We start from the raw sequence: 22,205 nt of genomic DNA, 5'->3' as shown, positions 1-22,205 counted from the left end.
GACTACTCAGGTGTTTTCTTCAATTATATGTTCATATTTTTTTGTAAATAAAATTTTGTTAGAATACAGCCACTTTGCTTTTTATGTGTTTTCTTTTAAAAAATTAATAAATCATTTTTGGAGGATATTACAGCTCTTATAACAACCCATACATCAATTGTATCAAATATATTTGTACATATGTTGCCATCATCATTTTCAAAATATTTTGTTTCTGAATTCTTCATCTTTTTGTAAATTGTCCAGCATAATCTAATTATTTTGGTTGGACTTCTCTCACTTGTGAGAAATCACTACAGTAATACTCATACCGTCACATTCGCTACTTGTCCTAGAGCAGTGGCTCTCAACCTTCCTAATGCCGCAACCCTTTCTTCATGTTGTGGTCACCCCGAACCATAAAATTATTTTCGTTGCTACTTCATAACTGTAATTTTGCTAGTGTTATGAATCATAATGTAAATATCTGATGTGCAGCATGTATTAGGCACCCCTGAGAAAGGGTCATTCGACCCTCAAAGTTGTCGCGACCCACAGGTTGAGAACTGTTGTTCTAGAGTGAGGTTCCCTGTTAGTATTTAAAAATTCTGAGTTCATGAAGCTGATACCAAAGGTTTAGATAGAAAGAAAATGTTTTGAGAATGATGAGGGCAATGAATGTACAAATGTACTTGACACACTTGACGTGTATATGGATTGTGATAAGAGTTGTATGAACCCTCAACATAATGGTTAAAAAAATAAAATAAAAATTCTGAGTTCTAGTATTTTTGCTGCCGTTCCCCCTCAAAATCATTTTATTAGGACATTATGCAGACATCCTACCATTCAAATAGTTTAGTCATATCAAGCCGTGTTTTACAATTGCTACCACAATCATTTTCAAAACATTTTCTTCCTTCTTATACTCCTTGACATCAGCTCCACATTATCCCCCTCCCTCCAACTTTACTCCGCCACCCTGAATCCTCATTCTACTTATTGTCTCAACAGAGTCTTTCAACCTGGGTTTCATGTACTGAAACACATAGAAACATACATAACAGAGTTAAGGGATGCCATCAACAATAACAAAACACAACAGAGGAAAGACCCAATTTGAAAAACAAAATCAATAACTCCAAAACAAAATATTAAAAACCAGATCAAGCCCAAAGTATATCAATAAGGAGATCCAATGGCATTGGATGCTTTCTTACAAGATGTTTTCTTTCTTTCTCTTCCCCTCCACCCAAGGTGTGATCTGATTACCTCCTTTCCCCTTGCACTTCAGGTTACCATCAAAGGATGTTTCTGTTAGGGTGAAGTCCTTTTCTTGACTCTTTATAATAGCGGTCTCATAAATATTTGCCCTTTTGTTCAACATGATAACTTCCAGGTTCATTCTTGTTATGAAGTGTTTCACAAGTTCATGATCATTTTTGATATTGCGTAGTGTTTGTTTGCATGGACCTGATGGTTTGCCTGCTTTTTCATTAAACCTCTAGCAGATTAGTATTGAGCTATTTGCCTTCAATCTCACCAGTTCTATCTTCCATTAATTCAGTTGTACTTCGTTGCCCTTTCTATGCTTTATCTATTTCTGGAAAACAATCTGTCCATTGGAAGACATCTGAAGAAATTTTATGAAGAAGTCTGAAGAAATTTTATGAAGGTAGCTTTTGATGATATTTTATAAATAGAATAAGCTAGCTGAGGCCTAAACCTTGGTCCTCTAAACAGGAAAATATGGAGAGAGAAATTTAAGAAAGCTTTATCACATGTCTAATGAATAACCTATTGATTTTTTTAACCTTTAGTTAATTATTGTTTAGGAAGTAAAAGTGATAGCAAAGAAGATATTTGTGCCTGATGTCTGTGTCATAACCTGAGGCAGTTATTAAAAAGCAGTATTATACTGATTAAGGGATATGGCTCTGGAATAAAACAGACCATGCTCAAATTACATCCTGCTATCGATATATGTATATATGTAGGTGTCCTGAAAGAAAACATTGTTCCTATTGTAAAAAGCAGTTGACGTACTGAAATATTCCACCCAAGTCAATGTTTCCTCAGGCAAGTTGCTCAGTCTCATTGGAGGAAAGCTTCCTATCAGTTAAATTCACGGTGAAAGCTCAGACTCTAGGTAGGAAGGAAGAGGAAAGGTGACTTGCAACTGAATGTTTCACAGCTTCTCTGTGTGTGGTGGGGCTGGTGGGTGACAATTCAACATTATTTCACTTCCACACGTGCAGAATTAGCTCAAGTTTCCTTAACTGCACAGGCACACACACGACTGCAGGCACATTCAGAATGTGTGCCTGCACTAAGAGTATGGTAACGTTGGTTTGTTCCTCCCTTGTTTGAGTTCTATTGAGATTCTGAGTTCTCCGAAATGGGAACACGTGTTCTAAAGCAGAGTTTCTCATTTGAATTTAATTACAATAGTTAAAAAAAACCAAACCAAACTAATAGAGTTATTAGTCTGTCTAATGGTGTAACAGTTTTATGCCTTAAACAAACCAGGCGCTGTAGAGTCTCTGAATCATGATGAGCCGGTGTGTCAGGCAGAACTGTACCCCATAGTTCTCAGTGACTAATTTTTCAGAAGTGGATTACCAAGGTTTTCTTTCACCACAAGTTCACAACTGCTGGGTGAAGTTGAATTGTCACCCTTTGAGATCTGCAGCTGAGAACATTAACTGAACCATTAAGGGACTCTCATGAACTGCTTACGTGGATACAATAAAAGACATATTAAAATTATCTTTAGGTTTCTGTTTTCTGAGAGGGGGTGGATATTTTAGTTTGAATTCTATGAGGGATTTCTCATCTTCCTTATAATTTAACCTATTACAGATGTATTGATGACTATAGGATCCATTTCCCTGATGACTTCTTTGTGTGGTAAAGAATATTTTGACCTTTGGAGTGTGCCTTTGTCTGGAGATTGTATGGGATAGATAGTCTTTTCCTTAAGTATTCTTCTTGTTAGGTGCTGTCCAGTTGGTTCCGATTCATAGCAACCCTGTGTAAAACAAGGAGAAACACTGCCCCTTTCTGGGTCCTTCACACCGCTGTTTGAACCCATTGATGCAGCCACCGTGTCAGTGCATCTTGCTGAGGGCCTTCCTCTTTCCCTGCCCCTCTGCTTTACCAAGCATGATGACCTTCGCCAGGACTGGTTTCTCCTGACAGCTCGTCCAAAGTCTGTAAGATGAATTGTCGCCATCCTTTTTTTAAGAAGCACTTTGGCTGTACTTCTTCTAATACTGATTTGTTTGTTCCTTTGGCAGTCCATGGTACTTTGAGCATTCTTTACCCTATCAATTCTTCTTTGGCCTTGCTTATTCGGTGTTCAGCTCTCACATACATATGAGGTTGACTGAATATACCATGGCTTTAATCAGGTGCACTCTGGTCCTCAAAGTAACATCCTTCCTTTTCGACACTCTAAAGAAGTCTTACACAGCACATTTACCCAGTGCGCACTGCCTTTAGAGCTCTTGACTGCTGTTTCCATGAGCAGTGATTGTGGACCCAAGTAAGACGGAATCCTTGACAACTTCAATCTTTTCTCCGTTTATCATGATGTGTATCCTAATGCTAAAGTGTTGAGGATTTTGGTTTTCTTTATGGTAAGTTGCAATCCATACTGAAGGCTACAATCCTTGATCTTCCTCAACAAGTGCTCCAAGTACTCCTCACTTTCAGCAAGCCGGGTTGTGCCATCTACATGTCACAGGATTTTAATAAGCCTTCTTCCACTCTTGATGCTTCATTCTTCAGATAGTCCAGCTTCTCGGATGATTTGCTCAGCCTACAGATTGAATAAGTATGGTGAGAGGATACAACCCTGTGGTTTGATGGGGGATGGCCATGATTTTACCAGCCTGGTCGGCACACAGCGTGGGCTGATGCTAGGTGGGGCCGGGACCTAGAAGGATGCTCGAGTCCCTGGCAGGAGGTTGGAGGACTGGCCCAGAGGCTGGAGCACCCCGTTTATTGCTAACCAAGGGTTATATCTACTTCGGGAGGTGTGATTGCAGGTAACAGCATGTCACAGGAAGGGGCAGTACCATAGGCATACACATTATGGAAGGGGATATACAATGGGCATCGGCGTAACAGGAAGGGGATGAGCTAGGCCTGTACCCATGATAAGAAGGGAAAGAACTAGAGGTATGCATGTGACCAGAAGGGCAGACCCTAGATTCATGATGGAGGCCTAACCTTGGTCACCCTTGGGCGGGCTTGACCTCTCTGGGGTCTACTACAAGGAAACAGACAACTACTCTCCTTATCAGAAGGGAGTGGGCCTTACTTGTGGGATAAATAGTGGTGTCTGCTTGCTCTAGTTGGCTGATAACCCTTAGGGAGAATAACCCCTGATCTACTTCTGATGACCTCCAAGTGTAGGTCATTCTCAAGCAGCTAAGATTGGCAGATATTTGGGGGAGACAACTTGAGAGAAATCCTTCTGTTTCCCACACCACCCTGACACGCTTTTTTGATACTCACCCATGCTGTATTCCCTTGTTCTGCTCCCACAACTGCATCCTGGTCCATGTACCAGTTCTGCATGAGCACTGTGAAGTGTTCCGGAATTCTTGTTCATCTCAAGGTGATCCATAGTTTGCTATGGTCCATACAGCCTTTATTTAGAAATTTACAAATATTCCATTGAAAAAAAAGATGCATATATTCATTTTATAACTTCATGGAAAACAATTTCAACACCTAAGTTGATTTTTTCTTTATTTTTCCCAAAGTTTTGTTCTCAGATAATTCACATACCATACAATAATTCAAGAACTTTAAGAAGAGTTGTGCAATCCTTGCCACATCACAGAAGTTGATTTTAAAAATGACTATATGGAATCCCAAATTGACCCTATGGGACCAAGTAAAACTGCCCCTGTGGGTTTCTGAGACTATCTTTCTCTTGTGGAGCTACTGGTAGGTTGGAATTGCAGACCTTGTGGTTAGCAACTCAATTTGTAGGCTGTTGCACCACTAGAGTTTCTCTGAGTCAGAACTGACTTGATGGCAGTGACTGGGAAGGACAGGAAATCTAAGGAGCCCCAGTGGCGTAGTGTGGGGTGCAGATTGCACTACCAGCCATGATTCAGGAGAACGATGAAGCTTTCTGCGTTTGTAAAGACTCACAGTCTTGGGAACCCAAAGGGTCAGTTCTGCTTTGTCACTATGCGTCGGAATCCACTCGGCAGTGGGTGTACGAAATCTAAGGCATCCTGGTGGCTCTATCAGGTAAGCGTTGGGCTGCCATCTGCAAGGCTAATGGTTGAACCCACCCAAGTGTTCTGTTGGAGAAAGATGAGGCTCTGCTTCAGTAAGATTTACAGTCTCTGAAACCCTAATGAGGAAATCCGATACTTTTGTTTTTTAACAGTGACATGATTTTTTACTTCGCCGATGTCAAGAGAAAGGAAACATGTCTTTCATGATCTATCATTCGATAATTAAATTGTTATTTAATCTGTACAATCTCGTTTTATATAGCTAAGGAAACTAACCCAAGGGATTTTAGTACTTTCCCAGCCCATTAGTACATTTAAATGTGTCTGCTATTTTTTCTGTAACCATAACAACAGTCAGTCCAGCTGTATAGTTATGTAAATTTTATTTCAGATTTTTAATTTTTAATAAAAACGAACTTTGGTACAAGTGCTCTGAAAAAAATGTCTAACTCTGTTATTCTCATTCTGCTCTTGGGAAACGCAATCCTTATGTCCATCTGAGAATTAAACATTGTGAACGTTGTGAACTTCCTTCAAATATTAGCCAGCTGGCAGATTTTCCTAGCAAAACATTTTCTGATTTGACCCCAGACTCTCAATCAGTTGTCGCTGGTTTGAATAATAGACTGTGCTCACATAGTGTGCACCTGATCGTGAAAACTGATATTTGGAGTACATTTTCCTTTGGATTTACAATGTTTTTACAATCCCAGTATAAACACTGTTAATCTAGTCAAAATCTTTTCTCACAAGATCAAGAACGGGTATGATTTTACTTTCACTAGTTATAATCCAACAGTGTGGGAATAAATGGTACATTTACATTATGTACAATCTTAATTTACTTTTAACATGAAGGATGTAATACCAAAAATATTTCTGGACAGTTTTGAGATATAATTATTTAGTTTTGAAACTGAATAACTGGGCCCGTTAAATCGACACCCACTATGCCACCAGGGCTCCTTCATTGTTGATGTTTAAAAGCCATGTCAAAAATCACTACCAACAAGTCGATCAGTCCTGCCCTGGTGGACTTCCCAGACTGTACATCTTAACAGGAGTAAAAAACCCCATCAGAACCCCATCGGAGTGACTGATGATTTAGAACTCCCGACCTGTGGTTAGCAGCCCCACTCGAAACCCGCACACACCAGGGCTTCTTCATTGATTATACGGAGGATATTAATATGGGAGTAGAATGCAATTACTGTAAGAACTGTTGCCATGTTATCTGCGAGAATTTGCCATGTGGATATTGAAGATGAGACCTTAAAGAAAATATTTTTGTTAGATAAAATATTGATATGTAAAAATCTTGGTAACAGCAGTAGGTCACTAACCAACTATGTGTCATTTTGGCCAGATTTTATCCTGTTTTATTTCTCCTAGGAAAAATAGCAAACAAGTCAGAAAAACAGGTTAACACAAGCAAGCACTCTGGCCTGATTAGTGCCATTGCAGCAATGTATACAGAGAGAAACCCCACTGTGGCTGCTTAGCACAGTGCAGTGTTTTCAAGAGCAGGCAAGAATCAAAGGGTTCTGTGGCCCAAGCCTTAAGCACAGATCCTTTCCTCTGGAACAGTGACAAAATGAATATTTCAAAAAGGAGTATTATGACCATGCTGTAAAACTTTCCCTTGGAACACTGTGGAATGGGAGACTTCACCATGGAATTGACAGTTTTAAATAAGGGATCACAAATATATTAGCTCAAAAGACTAATAGGAACTAAATACTAGGAGAGTCAGTTACTTCTGTAATCAATAGTGTTTATGTACCAGCTTCTTCTTGCCCCTCACTTGTGGGCCAAAGAAATTTAGTGAGCTTCAGGAGAAAAAGCAAAGGTTACAAATATTTGTATGTGAATCGTTTTGTGAATTCCAACTCACGGCCAAATTGAATTGTCCCATAGGCTTCAGAGGTTGCAGTCCTGATGGGAGCAGATTGTCAAATCTTTCATTCCCTGCAGTGGCTGATGGTTTTGAACTTCTTGATCAGCAGGTGATGTGTACTGGTGTACTGGTACCCCCGGTGCCACCATTGTGCCATTGTGCCACCAGGACTAACCAGGATTAACCGTTGTGCTACCAGGACTTTTCAAACTTGCCTTAGTTTTTCATAATTTATATAAATTCATCAAAACCTTTTCCTTTACATCTAGTTTCTAAAATTATTCCCTCACTCAACCTGTGTGTGTTTTATTTTTCACACCCACCAGAATTTACTGTCGATGTTATGATATCAAAATTAAGTTTGTATTTTTCATCTCAGTGATAAGTTAAAGATATAGCATTAAGACTTATCATTTTATTTTTATCATCTCTTTCAGTACAGTGGAGAATTTACAGTCTCTCTCAGTGATGTTTTATTGGCCTGGAAATACTTACTACATGAGAAATTGGATTTACCGGTTGAAAATATGGAAGCGATTGACCATTATGAGGACATTAGGAAGAATTATGATGATTTCTTGAAGAATAGTAACATGATAGATCTGATTGATGTTTATCAAAAATGTAAGATTTTGCCTTCTAACTGTGAAAAGAATGACAAGCTCTCTCCTGTAAGTATATCTTAATTCTGTGAGAGTCAGACTGAATTCAGCGAGGTTTGTTTTCATTCTAAGCTATGTAGTGCCACCAGTTATAGTCAGTTAATTATGCTTTCGGGGTTTGTTAAGAATGGAAATTTTAGCTACCTGAAAGAAATATTCTAGTGGTAAATTTTGTTAGACATGTGTTACTGCTAATTTTCTCGAAATATAAGAATAGCTTTTTATTAGATCAAAAGTTCTTAATGCCAGCACAGTTGCTTGATTTCTTTGTTAATTTCAGCAGGGATTGTTTTCCAATTTTCTTTCTTAGTTTAATGTGCATTGGGTTATTTGACATTAGTTGGATAAATAGCTGCTGTGACTTTCTGTGGGTTAGTAGTATGTATAATTATTTTGCTGAGAAGAGGTACTGCTTATTTAATCTGAGCAATACTAAGTAATATACATAAGTAAATATACTTTCTTAGACTATTGCTTTTTTTCCATGTAGTTGTAGCCTTACTTTTTTATATAGGGTATACTTTTAAACAGTAAGTTAAATATCATCCTTTGCAGTTGGGTTTTGTCTACATTATAATAAATAAAGTGTTTCAGGATTTTCCATGAAGTATTAAAAATATTTTTCTTTAGCTTAACATTTACTGAGTGCTAATAGGTACTAATGGTGGTCATGGCTAAATATTTGCAGCTGGAATTAGAAGGAAATGTTTATTGTATCTTCTAAGGTATTCAAATATTTTACTTTATTCCAAAGACTTGGAAAGAGTGTTTTGGCTCTTCATCATAGAAACCTCCACAGTCCCAGTGGTTTTAAGAAACTGAAAGTTTATTTCTGTCTTCTTTAAAAAGGGGTTGAAAGGCAAACAGCACAGGACTAGCCTGCTTGGTCAGTCGTTATCAGAGACTCAGACTTTTTCTTTTATCTGCTTGTGTTAGTCCGGCATGACTAGAGAAACAAATTCATAGACACGTGTATGAGAAAGAGCTTTATATAAAAGAATAATTGTATGTTAAGAAAACATCCCAGCCCAATCAAGATCAAATCCTTAACTCCGTTATTAACCCATATGTCTGATACCAGTCTCTAAATTCCTCTTCAGGCTCACACAACACATGCAATGATACTGAATGCAGGAAGATCACAGGCCACTGGGTGAAAAGTCTTGTGGATCCAGTGGTGGTAGAAGCATCTCAGTGCTGGTGTGGGTCTCCAGGTGGATCTTTCAGCTCCAGGGCTCTGGCTTTATCAGTGTAGCTCCATGTGGCTTGTCCACAGGAATGTCTCACAGAGTGTGTGTCCCATCTCCAGGGAGAGAGACGGGAGCTGCCAGAATCCTCACGAAAGGGCCCACACAGAGGCTTCGTTGGCTGTAACCTGATTGACAGGCTAGACTCTACACCTTCCTCAAGTTGACAGTAGATTTTGTAACTGCTACAGTGCTCTACTGTCCTAGTCTCTGCCCTCAAGATCCTCATGTGGTCCAAGAGGACTGGTAGAAGCACCATCTGTTCTATTCTCCTTTACCTCGGGAAGCTATTAGGAAGAACACCCCTCCCTTTCTCTTTAAAAACACACGGTCTTTTTGGCTTCTGTTTCATCTCCCCAAACAATGGCCACACCAAATTTTAGGGAGTGGGGAAAATATACTCTTTATTTGAGATAGTAATGTGCAGAAAATATGCATTCATAGAAGAAAGGAGAGGTGTTGCCAGGAGCTCACTGGCTCTGCTTCATTGGGTTAGCACGGGAGTCTTGTAGGACTTTTTCACACACTCCTGGATGCCCTCATACTTTCAATAAGGACACATGTGGTTTAAAATACTTTTATTTTTCTTCCTTAGCTATAATTATACTTGTGTGTAAATCACAGAGTTGATTTAGGGAGGTTAATCAAACATAAGTGTTAGATAGTAGGAAGAACCAAGAGACTCTTTGGATAAACTAGTGAGAGTACAATCCGCCTGCAGTATTTGGGGTTTTCCAATACTAGTCTAATGCACACCTCGTACAACTAAGTCTCCTCATTGAAGTGACTCAACAGATGGGATGAGCTATATCTAGGTATGCAGGATACAAAATATCTAGTAGTAGTATTATCTGAGCCCATTTCAGGCTATCTCCAAATGTCAGTGTGGCTCCTCTGTAAAACATTGGGGTGTTATTGAAGTTTCTTAAAAGATGATCACGCATAAAGTAAAAAGTAAGGAAATATGAAACCTGATTCTGCCCCCTTAACAACCTATAGAAGGCAACAGTATTCAAATGACTCTAACACTTAAACAACAGATGGCCTGGAACGTGTAGATACATAAGAGAAGATGGAATGAGAAATAAACTTAGAATGTGTGTGCGTGCATGCGTGCGTGCGTGTGTGTGTGTGTACACAGCTGTAACATTCAGGATGGGTTGGGAATATGTAGGTGCTAAAATGAAAGGCATATACTAAGCGAGATTAGCTTAGAATTCAAACTGCTAAACATTTTCTTTGAGTGAGATAGTAGCCATGATCATTTTCTGATAGTAAGAGAGAAGTGGAAGTCTGATTTCCTTACATTCCATTAATGGAATGGGAGAGTATCGTAGCTATTCTCGGTCAATAGGAGGATAACAGAAGCCCTGGGGGCACTGGGGGGTCAGCATGGGCCTGTTCACTGCAGGGCTGGTGAGTCAACCCCCCAGCTATTCCAAAAGAAAATAAAACATTTCCAAATATGTTTTATCGGTTTACATTTTTACAAACATCCTTACTCCCATGTATAATAGAAAATGATTGGATTTTCATGTTCACTTCTATTTTGTATGCTTTTGGGTTTTTTTTTTTTTTTACTAAAGCAGATCAAATAAATTTGGCTTTACCTCAATCTGCAGTTGAACGAGGGAAGACCTGACTTCACTGATCCCCTGAAATGTTCTTGGGGACCTCAGGCATTTTGGGACCATATTTGGCACACATTAATCGAGAGCAATCAACTTTTGACATGTAACTGAGAAGGAAAATAATCTTCGATAATATTTTCCCATTAAGAAAATAACATTGGGTTTATGGAAAAGTAAACTTTTGCCTTGACCCTTTCTTCTGAAAACATAATCAACCTCAAAGGTGAGAGCTACCTCTATTCAAAGTTTAAACAGTTTGAACTTTTAATTTTGAGATTGGGAAATTACATATACTATAAACAACAAAATCCTAGGTTTTCTAAATTATTTCTCTTTTCCCCTATAATTAACTACTTATGTTTAGAATCATGGCTAATCATATCAGTAGGATTTTGGCCAATTTCATTTCTTTCTGAGTAGTCTTCCTTGGTGAGTTGTGTTTGTTGAGGTCTCATTGTGGTTAGGTGCCATCAAGTCAATCTGGTGCCTAAGGGACCTTATGCGACGTAGCAGAACTGCCCCGAGGCCGTTTGTAGGCTGTGATCTTCCTGAGGGTACGTCTCCAGCTCTTTCTTCCTTGGAACTGCTGGATTCTCAACCGATACTGAACTAGAGTGCCACCAGGGCTCTGTTCACATCGTGTGGGCTTTGTTCTCTCAGTTCATACCCCTCGCTTAGATCGCGCATTAGGAATACTGGACGTGTGTGTGTGGGCATGAACGCATGCTGCCCGCTCCTGTAAATAGGATGATTCAGAAATATTGAATAGGGAAGTAAATACCCTTTTATAACTTATCACTGCATGGAAACTGTTATTTTGTTTAATCTATTTTATTATTTGGAATGTCAAGTTTACTTATACACATCCCAAAGTGAAGCATTTATTGTGGATTATTTGAATATATAGAGTTGTTTTTTTTAACCATCCCTTCTTCACTAGTTCACCTGTTCTCAGAGTCTACAGTTACCTCAAAATCACTTATTCTTATCAGACCATAAATCATTAACATATGGGATGATAAAATTTTTATGTGACTCACTGTCAGACTTTAGGTAAGACTGTCTTTTGTCTTTCATTTTGTTTGTTTTTTTAAAAATAATTTTGTTGGAGGTTCTTCAAGCTCTTACAACAATCCATACATCAGTTGTATCAAGCACATTTGTGCATATGTTGCCTTCAGCATTTTCAAAGCATTTTCTTTCTACTTGAACCCTTGGTATGCCTTTCAGTTTTATCTTCCATAAATTAAAGGTGCAGACTACTTGTCAAGGTCGTTTTTTAGCTCAAAACATGAAAAAGTCTATAAGTACAGGAGCCTTTGGGAAAGAGACTGCAAGCGTTTGTGATGAAGTTAAATTCCATGGATACCTGTTGAGTGCCAAGCACATGTCAGGGACTGTGCTGTGTACTGTCACTATGTGGAGTTACGTGGGATGTTTCATATTTGGCACTGTATTTTCCACAGAGTCAACTACAAGATTTTCTGCTTGGCAAACAATACACAGGAGATGATGAAACGGATCTATATGTACCGACATCACCAACAAGAAAAGACAACCAGGACACAGCAAAGGTACTGATAATTTGTGAGGAAATTGAAGCAGACAACAATCTCCTTCACATCGTGATATACATTGAGTAATGCATTAGAGTTACTACTGTTTATTTGTTTACAAGTTTCTGATTTACTTAAGTAGCCGTATACTTGCAAAGTAATGTATTGGAGACTGAGGGAGTAATCAGATTCAGGTTCTTCATGGTTTGGGACCAGGGTACGAACACTGAGCTAAAGAGAGCATTATGTTAAATACCAGCAAAGTAGTTGGAATCCCAGGTCGCTAACGATCTTTGAATCTTTTTATTGAGTAAGCTTCACCATTCGTTGTTTTAGATCAGGGGTGTGTGTGTGTGGGGTGTAGCTTGTGAACTGTGTAAGGCCCAAGAAATCATCAATTCTAGATAACATGATACATCTCCCCAAAGGGAAGCAACTTCAACCATCACATTTGTGATGGTGAGTTAATTAAATGCTTGACCAAGTGTAGCAAGCTAATTTTTAAGTTGATAATAATGTTGTAAGTGTCTAAATGACCCTTAGCTGAAAAAAAAAAAGCTATCCTACTCCTGTTTTAGATGGTTGCTTCTTTGGGGAATAGATATACTTGAAAAGCTTCCTGTTTTGTGCATTTTGATTCAATAATATGGCTAATGATCATATTCAGCCTTATGACTAATGATCATAGCAACATTTTTGGTAGCGGAGTTTCTTGTGCAAACCATGGAATGTGCCAAGCATATGCTTGGTTCACTTGCAGCTAAACACTGCGGTAAGTCCCTGATTAAATATAGCAGCGCCTCACTAACCTGGAGTTATGTGTAGGGAACTTCCATGCCAGATGACACTACCACTGAAAGATCAAAATCTAAGGCTATTGCAGAAAGTGGTAAAATTACAGTCACATCTTTTTTTTTTTTTTGCTGTCACATCTTTTAAAAAATATGGTCTATGAGAAGTCTAGAATATACCCACTTCCAAAACTAATCGCTTCATTAAGTAATCCATTTGGCCATTCAACTTCAGCTTTTAGGAAACATTTTTGAGACAGTCTCCTATAAATCCTGTGAAATTCACATTGCAGAAATAAAACATGTTTTTTTTTCATTCTTTACCCTCATCATTTAAAAAAAATTTTTTAATTTTTATTTTTTTACGGACTCATACAACTCTTATCACAATCCATACATATACATACATCAATTGTATAAAGCACATCTGCACATTCCCTGCCCCAATCATTCTCAAAGCATTTGCTCTCCACTTAAGCCCTTTGCATCAGGTCCTCTTTTTTTTCCCCCTCCCTCCCCTCTCCCCCCTCCCTCATGTACCCTTGGTAATTTGTACATCGTTATTTTGTCATATCTTGCCCTATCCGGAGTCTCCCTTCCCCCCCTTCCCTGCCGTCCCTCTCCCAGGGAGGAGGTCACATGTGGATCCTTGTAATCAGTTCCCCCTTTCCAAACCACTCGCCCCCTACTCTCCATAAAACATGTTTTTATCACTACATATATGTGTTCCATCAGATTAAAACTACTTTTTGATTGACATTTTGACTTACTACTTGTATATTCCGGGTTGACAAGAGAAACAAATCTAAGGACACTCATAAGAAAGAGCTTTATATCAAAGAGCAATTGTATATTAAGAAAATATCCCAGCCCAGTCCAGATCAAGTCCCTAAGTGCAATCTTAGCCCATAAGTCTGATATTAGGCCATGAATCCCTCTTTAGATTCACACAGCCACACCCAATGATGCAGAATACAGGAAGATCGCAGGCCTGTGGTGCAAATACCTGTAGATCCAATGGTGGTGAATGCATCTCCATGGCTCTGGCTGCCATCAAGCATAGTTCGATGTGGCTTGTCAACAGTAAGGCGAAGCAGAGTGAGAGTGTGGCCCACCTCCAGGGAGAAAGAGCGGAAGTTCCCAGAATCCTCATGAAAAGGCCATGCTCACAAGGAAGTATCATCAGGCTGTGACCTGAATGACAGGTTAGACTCCACCCCTTCACTGTTAATACCCTTCAGTTGACATAAGACTACGTAACTACCACACTGCCGTCATTGTGACCCTGTAGGGCAGAGTACAGCTCTTCATGGCCACAGACAGCCTCGACTCTGTCCTGTGGTGTGGCTGCTGGTTTCAAACTGCTGACTTTGCAGTTAGCAGCCCAACACTTGACCACCATACCACTTGGGCTCCTAGATTTAATAATTTGCTTTATATCTTCATCTAACATTTTTGTTATTCTATTTAAAACTAAATTGCTTACTTCACGACATGACTAAAATTCTTCAGTGTGCATTTCCTAAAAATAAAGATAAAACTCTATAATTATTACCACATATAAAGCACCAAGGTATCTCTTTCTATTATTTACTGTCTTCCATATTCAAGTTTCCTCAGTTGTTACCAAATGGTTTTTAAAGTGTTTTTAGACTCTAAAACAGAAAAAATGTTCCCCAGTTTTACTCTTTCCTTTTCTTTTTTTCCCTGTCTGATTGACGCCTAGTGGTATCATTTAACATGTGCCTGTATTTCTGTATATCTGACACACTTGAAGATCCATATAAAAACTTGCTTAGATTGAGAGTAACACATCATAAAAATTATAGGCATGGGTCCTTTTTCATTTAACTGAATGAAAATCCAATTTTCCAATTTTTTCAATACCATTCATATAGAGACACTGCTTTTTTCATCTAATGGATTTAGCACCATTACAAAAATTCTGTTGACCATAGATGTGTGGATTTACTTCTGGACTCTCAGCTCTATTCCAGTGGTCTCTGTGTTCGTTGTTATACCAGTATCAGGCTGTTTGATTATTATAATTGTATAATGTGTCTTAAAAATCATGTTTATAACATGTCTTTAGCTCTTCTGGGTCTCTTTACCTTGTAGGAGCAAGAACTTTGGGCGTAGCTTCCAAAAAAGAATTGTCGAATATAAAATGAAAAGCATAAACAGCAAAAGGCGAAATAAATAGGACCTCATAAAAATGAAAACTTTTGTTCCTTGAAAGACTGTACCAAAAAAAGAGAAAAGACTACCAATTGGAAGAACATCTTGGAAACCATATATCCAATAAGAATGAGACATAATCAAAATATATCTGAAACTTTGACAAGTTAGCAATAGAAAGACCAAATGACCCGGTCATAAAATGAGGAAAAGACTTGGATAGATGCGGAAAGCTATCAAATGCCCAGCAGATCCACGAAGAGATGTTCACTGTCATCACACATAAATCACAGCCATAGCGAGATGCCATTTCACTCTCAAGAGGATGGATAAGCTAAAAAAAATTTTTAAAGCGTGTGTTGTGAGGATGTGAGGAAGTTGGAGCCTTATTCATCACTGTTGGGGATGCAGAATGGTACAGCCAGTGTGGAAAACACTGCAGCAGTTCCTCAAAAGGCTGACACTAGAACTACCAAATGACCCAATAACTGAACTTTGAAGTATATATTCAAAAGGTTTGCAAGCAGAGACCCACATAGGTAGTTGTACACCAGTCTTCCTTGCATCACTGATTCACAATTGCCCCAAACTGGGTAAACAGATAAACAAAATATGGTACATACACACAAGGGCAGTAAGAGAAATGGAATCTGGATACATGATACATGAGAAAATCTTCTGGACCCAGTGCTTGCAATTTTGACTTCTAATCTCAAACGAAATAATTTTTGTTATAGCAGTACTAGGTAACCAAGACATTTCCTGATATATATAAAAAGAAAAATTTATTATATCAATTCTCTGTGTCTCCTGGTTGCATAAATGATATGTGTTCCACTATTAACCAAAAGGCTGGTGATTTAAACCCACTGAGCTTTGCTGTGGAAGAACACCCTGGCAGTCCAAGAGAACCCTATAGGGCAGTTCTCAATAACCCATCATGCTCTACTTTATCTGTGCTTTCTTTTTCTTTTTTTGCTTTCACATATTATATTTTCCAAGATAATTTTTTCCTGCTACCTAGCTGGTAGGTTTTCTGAGAATTATTAAAGAAGCCCCATTCTGTTATTCATTTTCCTGGTAGACTTTAATTTTTGTTCTTATTATAAAATGTATTTGGACATTGATGTATTTCTATTCATATTTTAAAGTGTTTTTTTTTGAGCTGTGGTCTTGAAAAGATATATTTTGGTCACTTACTGTGCTTCCTAATTATCTGGAGTCTTCAAGAAGATGAATGAATGTATTTGATATTTTATTTTACTGTATTTTTTGCTAAAGTACTAAATTAGAAATTTTGGAGTAGTGATGAGAAAAATACAATAAAGATCAAAAAGTCAGTAAAATAAAAACCATATATTCTTAGCCAATTCTCCCCTCATTATATGTAAACTGTTGAAATGGTGAGAGAGTGCTGTTCTCTGACCTCCTCATCTATCTTCATAACGGGGAAGGAGAATCATCAGCATCAGGCCAAGGTCGATTTCTAAGAAATCGAGGTCAGACATACCTTCTATCTCCAACAGTCTTATCAATTCTGACATGCATTTCTTTATTAACGAAGAATGTAGATAATACTTATATACCTTGTTAGTCTTCTCAATTTAGAAAAGCTGACTTCAATCTGATAACATCTATAACCCTCCTTTTTAGAGGCTATGCGAAAAGCAATAAAACATTGAAGTTGTCAGAAAGCTTAAACAAAATTGTACAGCTTCTAAACAAACATTGCAACTACTTTGTGGGTATGGATCTCATCAGTTTGTATATTGAACAAATAAATAGTACAGTATCCTTATTTCTGGTTTCCAGGTCCGAGCTTCAGTCTTTTGGAGTTTTTCAACTTAGGCCCTTCCTCCTGGACATTGTACCTGTACTTATGTGGACTGCTTCTCCAGAGAGCTGCTTTAAAATCCACTTGCAAACGCAAGGACAGGGAAACCATCACTGCCATGTTTTCTGACCATAATGAAGGGGATAGATTTCCAATTGCAGCCATTAGTTAAGAGAAACACTGAAGACTCCACACGATTTTTGCCTGGCATTTACCAGTATGGCAGTACAGAAAGACAGAACTTACTAACCGCATAGAGCAAGTTGTAGAAGTGGGAGCTTGAACCTGAAGGTCAGATAAATCCTAATTATTTTGGGGGTAGTAGAAGCATAGTGAAGCAGAGACTGCATTAAAGTAAATGTTGAAAATAAAGTGTTGATTACAATGTAAATGTAATCCCTTGTATGCCTGATTTTTCGCAAATTGGGTTATTCCCAAATGCAAAAGCGTTGTAGAGGAGAGTCATACTTTGCATTGTAAAGTTAAGATGGAAACTTTTGTCTAATAGTTACTTGAATTATTGTGATTTACTTTGAAAGTAAAGATACAAGGATAGTTGAATTATAAGCAGAAAATTATTTTATAAAATTTTAGGATAACTTTGTAAAATATGCTCATTATTTGCTTGTTCCTCAGAGTATTTTACAAAGTGGTAATTAAAAATATAAAAAAACACTTATAATTATAAGTTGCTATAAGTCAGAACTAACTCAATAGCAATGAATTTTTAAAAACTTACTAAGAGTTTCAAATTTGAAATATTTAAAATGGCCAAACACATTAATTTTTCTTGTGTATATCATTTAATAAAAAATGATTGAGTATGTACTAGTACTAGTAATTTTTAAGCCATGAGTATATGCCATTTGTTTTTATGGAAGTCTTCAGGTAATAGCAATATTATAAAATGAATTATCAGAAAGTATTAAGACTCATCAAGATAATTATAATACAGTCAGTAATAGTACATAACAGGGAATAAAAGAGTTTGTAAATGGCTAATTTAGAACTTAGGAACCTCTTATGAAAAGGTAAAATTTAGGTAGTATCTTTAATATTTAAGGAGAAACAGTTAATGTACAAACTTTATTTTCTTTTAATTGATTTTTCTTAAATGATATCTCAATTTCTTATTCAGAAATCTTTTTATGTTCAGTGTTTTTTATTGTTGTTATTGTTCAACCCAACTATCTGCCCCGTGTTTCAGGAATTGTTTTTCACACTGGAATTTAATTAATCCATTTGCATGTTTTCTTTAATATTGCTTCTTATATTTAATTTTTAAAAATCATTTTATCGGGGGCTCTTACAATTCTTATCACAATCCATACATACCTCCATTGTGTAAAGCACACTTACACATTCATTGCCCTCATCATTCTCAAAACATTTGCTTTCCGCTTGGGCTCTTGGAATCAGTTCCTCATTTTTCTTTTTTTTTACCCCCTTCCTCATTCCCCCCCCCCATGAACCCTTGACAATTTATAAATTATTATTTTGTCATATCTTACACTGCCTTCACCCAATTTTCTGTTGTCCACCCCCCAGGGAGAAGGTTATATGTAGGTCCTTGTAATCAGTTACTCCTTTTTGCTTCCCCTTCCCTCCTCCTTCCCAGTATCACCACTCTCACCACTGGTCCTGAGGGGTTCATCTGTTCTATATTCCTTCTGTTTCCAGTTCCTGTCTGCACCACTGTACATCCTCTGGTCTAACCAGATTTGTAAGGTAGAATTGGGATCATGATAGTGGGTAGGGGAGGAAGCATTTAAGAACTAGAGGAAAGTTGTATGTTTCATTGATGCTACACTGCACCCTGAGTGACCATCTCCTCCCCACTACCTCTCTCCAAGGGATGTCCAGTTGTCTACAGATGGGCGTTGTGTCTCATCCTGTATTCCCCCCCATTCACGATGATATGATTTTTTTGTTCTTTGGTGCTGGATACCTGGTCCCTTTGACCCCTCGTAATCACACAGGCTAGTGTGCTTCTTCCATGTGGGCTTTGTTGCTTCTGGGCTAGATGGCCGCTTGTTTATCTTCAAGTCTTTAAGACCTCAGATGCTATATTTTGATAGCTGGGTAACATCAGCCTTCTTCACCACACTTACTTATGCACATATTTGTCTTCAGCCTTTATATGGAGAAGGTGAGCACACAATGATGGTTTCTGTTCTTTGGTGCTAGATACCTGGTCTCTTCGACCCCTCGTGAGCACACAGGCTGATGTTCTTCTTCCCTGTGGGCTGCGTTGCTTCTGAGCTAGATGACCACTTGTTTATCTTCAAGCCTTTAAGACCCCAGATAGCCCGGCTCCATCAGCTTTCTTTACCACATTTGCTTATACACCCGCTTTGTCTTCAGCGATCCTGTCTGGAAGGTGTGTATCATGGAATGACCATTTAGTTGAGCAAAGTGTTCTTGTATTGAGGGAGTACATGAGCAGAGGCCCAATATCCATCTGCTGCCCTACTACTAAACCTATAAATATATGCACATAGATCTATTTCCCCCATAATCATGAATATATTTACATATGTACATGCCTCTGTTTCGGCCTCTATGTATGCCCTTTGCTTCCTACTTCTTCTATTTCCTTTTGCTTTCCTCTTATCCCAGTATCATGCTCAGCCTTCATTTGGGTTTCAGTAATTCCTCTCAGTTACATTGCACTTGATCACTCCCTACCAGTCCTCCCACCCCCTCCTTGCCACTGGTTTTGAATCACTCATTGTTCGCTTGTCCCTGGGTTGGTCAACACCTCTTCCCTTCCCCGACCTCCCACTCTCCCATGTCCCCCTGGACCCATCTGTCCTGTTGTTTTCTTCTCCACATTGTTTATCCAGCCTATCCTGTCTACATAGACCTGCAGAGATAATAATATGCACATGAAATTGTCTAAATAAGATAGGCTAGATGAACAATCTGGAGGAAAAACAAGGGGACTGACAGTTCCAGAGGGAAATGGGATAGGGGAAGGTGGGGGGTAAGGAAGTGGTGTTAACAAACCCAGGGACAGGGGAACAACAAGTGATCCAAATTGGTGGTTAGGTGAGTGTGAGAGGCCTGGTAGGGAATGATCCAGGGTAAGGTAAAGAAGAGGTATAGCTTAAACCCAGGTGGGGACAGAGCATGATAGTGGGACAGGAGAAAAGTCAAGGGAAGTAGAGGAAAGATCTGGGAGACAAAGGGCATTTATAGAGGTCTAGACAAAGACATGTACATATGCAAATATTTATATGAGGATGGGGGCATAGATCTATGTGCCTATATTTATAGGTATAGTATTAAGGCAGCAGATGGACATTGGGCCTCCATTCAAGTACTCCCTCAATGCAAGAATACTTACTTCTATTAAATTGGCATTCTATGATGCTCACCCTCCCAACACAACCGCTGAAGCCAAAGCGGGTGAATAAGCAAATGTGAAGAAAGCTGATGGTGCCCGGCTATCAAAAGAGATAGCACCTGGGGTCTTAAAGCCTTGAAGATAAACAAGCGGCCATCTAGCTCAGAAGCAACGAAGCCCACATGGAAGAACACACCAGACTGTGTTATCACGAGGTTCCGAAGGGATCAGTTATCAGGCATCAAAGAACAAAATATATTATTGGATGCACACCTCCATGATACGATTGCCAAGGACAAACGGGTGCATAAGCAAATGTGGTGAAGGAAGCTGATGGTGCCCGGCTAGCAAAAGGTATAACATCTGTGGTCTTAAAGGTTTGAAGGTAAACAAGCGGTCATCTAGCTCAGAAGCAACAAAACCCACATGGAAGAAGCACACCAGCCTGTGCAATCACAAGGTGTCAAAGGAATCAGCTATAAGGCATCATCAGAACAAAAAAATCTTACCATAATGAATGAAGGGGGAAGTGCAGAGTGGAGACCCAAAGCCCATTTGTCGTCCACTGGAGATCCCCTTGCAGAGGGTTCTAGGGGAGGAGATGAGTCAGTCAGAGTGTGATGTAGCAACCGATGAAGAATATAGCTTTCCTCTAGTTCCTATATTCTTCTCTCGCGCCCCCTCCCCCACCATCAAGATCCGAATTCTACCTTGCAAGTCTGGCTAGACTAGAGAATGTACACTGGTACAGATAGGAGCTGGAGCCACAGGGAATCCACGGCGGATGGTACTTCCAGGACCAGGGGTGTGAGTGGTGATGCTGGGAGGGTAGAAGGAGAGTGGGTTGGAAAGAGGGAACCGATTACAAGGCTCTACATGTGACCTCCTTCCTGGGGACGAACAACAGAAAAGGGGTGAAGGGAAATGTCGGACAGGGCAAGATATGACAAAATATAATTTATAAATTATCAAGGTCTAATGAGGGAGGGGGTTGTGGGGAGGGAGGGGGAAAAAGAGGAACTGATGCCAAGGGCTTAAGTAGAGAGCAAATGCTTTGAAAATGATGAGGGCAATGAATGTACAGATGTGCTTTACACAATTGATGTTTGTGTGGATTGTGATGAGTTGTATGAGCCCCTAATAAAACGTTTAAATAAAAAGAAAAAAAGTTGCGGATGGCTTCCAAAGCACCAAAGTGACACATAAAAACAAGGTGACGACGGAGGCAGCAAGGACAACAAGCAAAAAAAGCCAATGACATACAAAATCTAAAAGAAGGAAAAAAGAAAGAAAAGCCTGTTAATAGTTAAAGGTCTGTTTGTTGACCTTTAGGAGTGTTTTGCGGTGGAGTCTGATGGAGCGCCACACCCTGCCTCAAAGTCTATTTTTGGTACTCCCTCGGGACTTCCTTGTTCTGATCCCCCTGCTGTTCTATTGCATGCCTTTAGTGTTTTGCCTCTGTGTGGCAAACATGCATCCCACACTCAGTCATGCATCCCACACTGTGTCTCTGGTGCTGTCGCATGTAGGGCCATAGGTCAGTGCAGGATGTCGCATCTCGCAGTGGGGCTGGCCATATGGTCCTCTCTGTGCATTGACAGCTCCAAGCAGGGCTATTGTCCTCTGAGCTTGGTGGGCCATGGTGTGCTCCACTCCCTTCCTCCCCCTTCATTTCCTTCAGGTTCCTTCTGGGTATGGTAGGTCGGTTCCCTTCCCTCACCAGACTGTCTATTGTCATTCTCTGTGGCACACCCTTCCATGGTGGGGTCAGGCTGATTCTGGTTGGGGCCGGGCATATAGTCCAGTCTTTTTATGGA

At 39.2% G+C, this 22,205-nt stretch overlaps 1 protein-coding gene across 4 annotated transcripts in view; it reads left to right on the top strand.

Annotated features, from left to right (window-relative positions):
• PARPBP (PARP1 binding protein) overlaps nt 1–22,205 on the top strand; it is a 92,652-nt gene that overhangs the window by 18,311 nt on the left and 52,136 nt on the right. For 3 of the 4 annotated variants that reach the window (XM_075551088.1, XM_075551087.1, XM_075551090.1), the window contains exons 3-4: nt 7,578–7,811; nt 12,147–12,254. In XM_075551088.1, coding sequence (XP_075407203.1) covers nt 7,578–7,811; nt 12,147–12,254 — 342 coding nt within the window. The remainder of the gene's footprint in view (nt 1–7,577; nt 7,812–12,146; nt 12,255–22,205) is intronic. The other variant, XM_075551089.1, reaches the window with a different exon arrangement.

The sequence above is a fragment of the Tenrec ecaudatus genome, chromosome 6, assembly GCF_050624435.1.
Source record: "Tenrec ecaudatus isolate mTenEca1 chromosome 6, mTenEca1.hap1, whole genome shotgun sequence".
Taxonomy (NCBI): Eukaryota; Metazoa; Chordata; class Mammalia; order Afrosoricida; family Tenrecidae; genus Tenrec; species Tenrec ecaudatus.
This window is presented reverse-complemented; position numbering and strand designations above follow the sequence as displayed.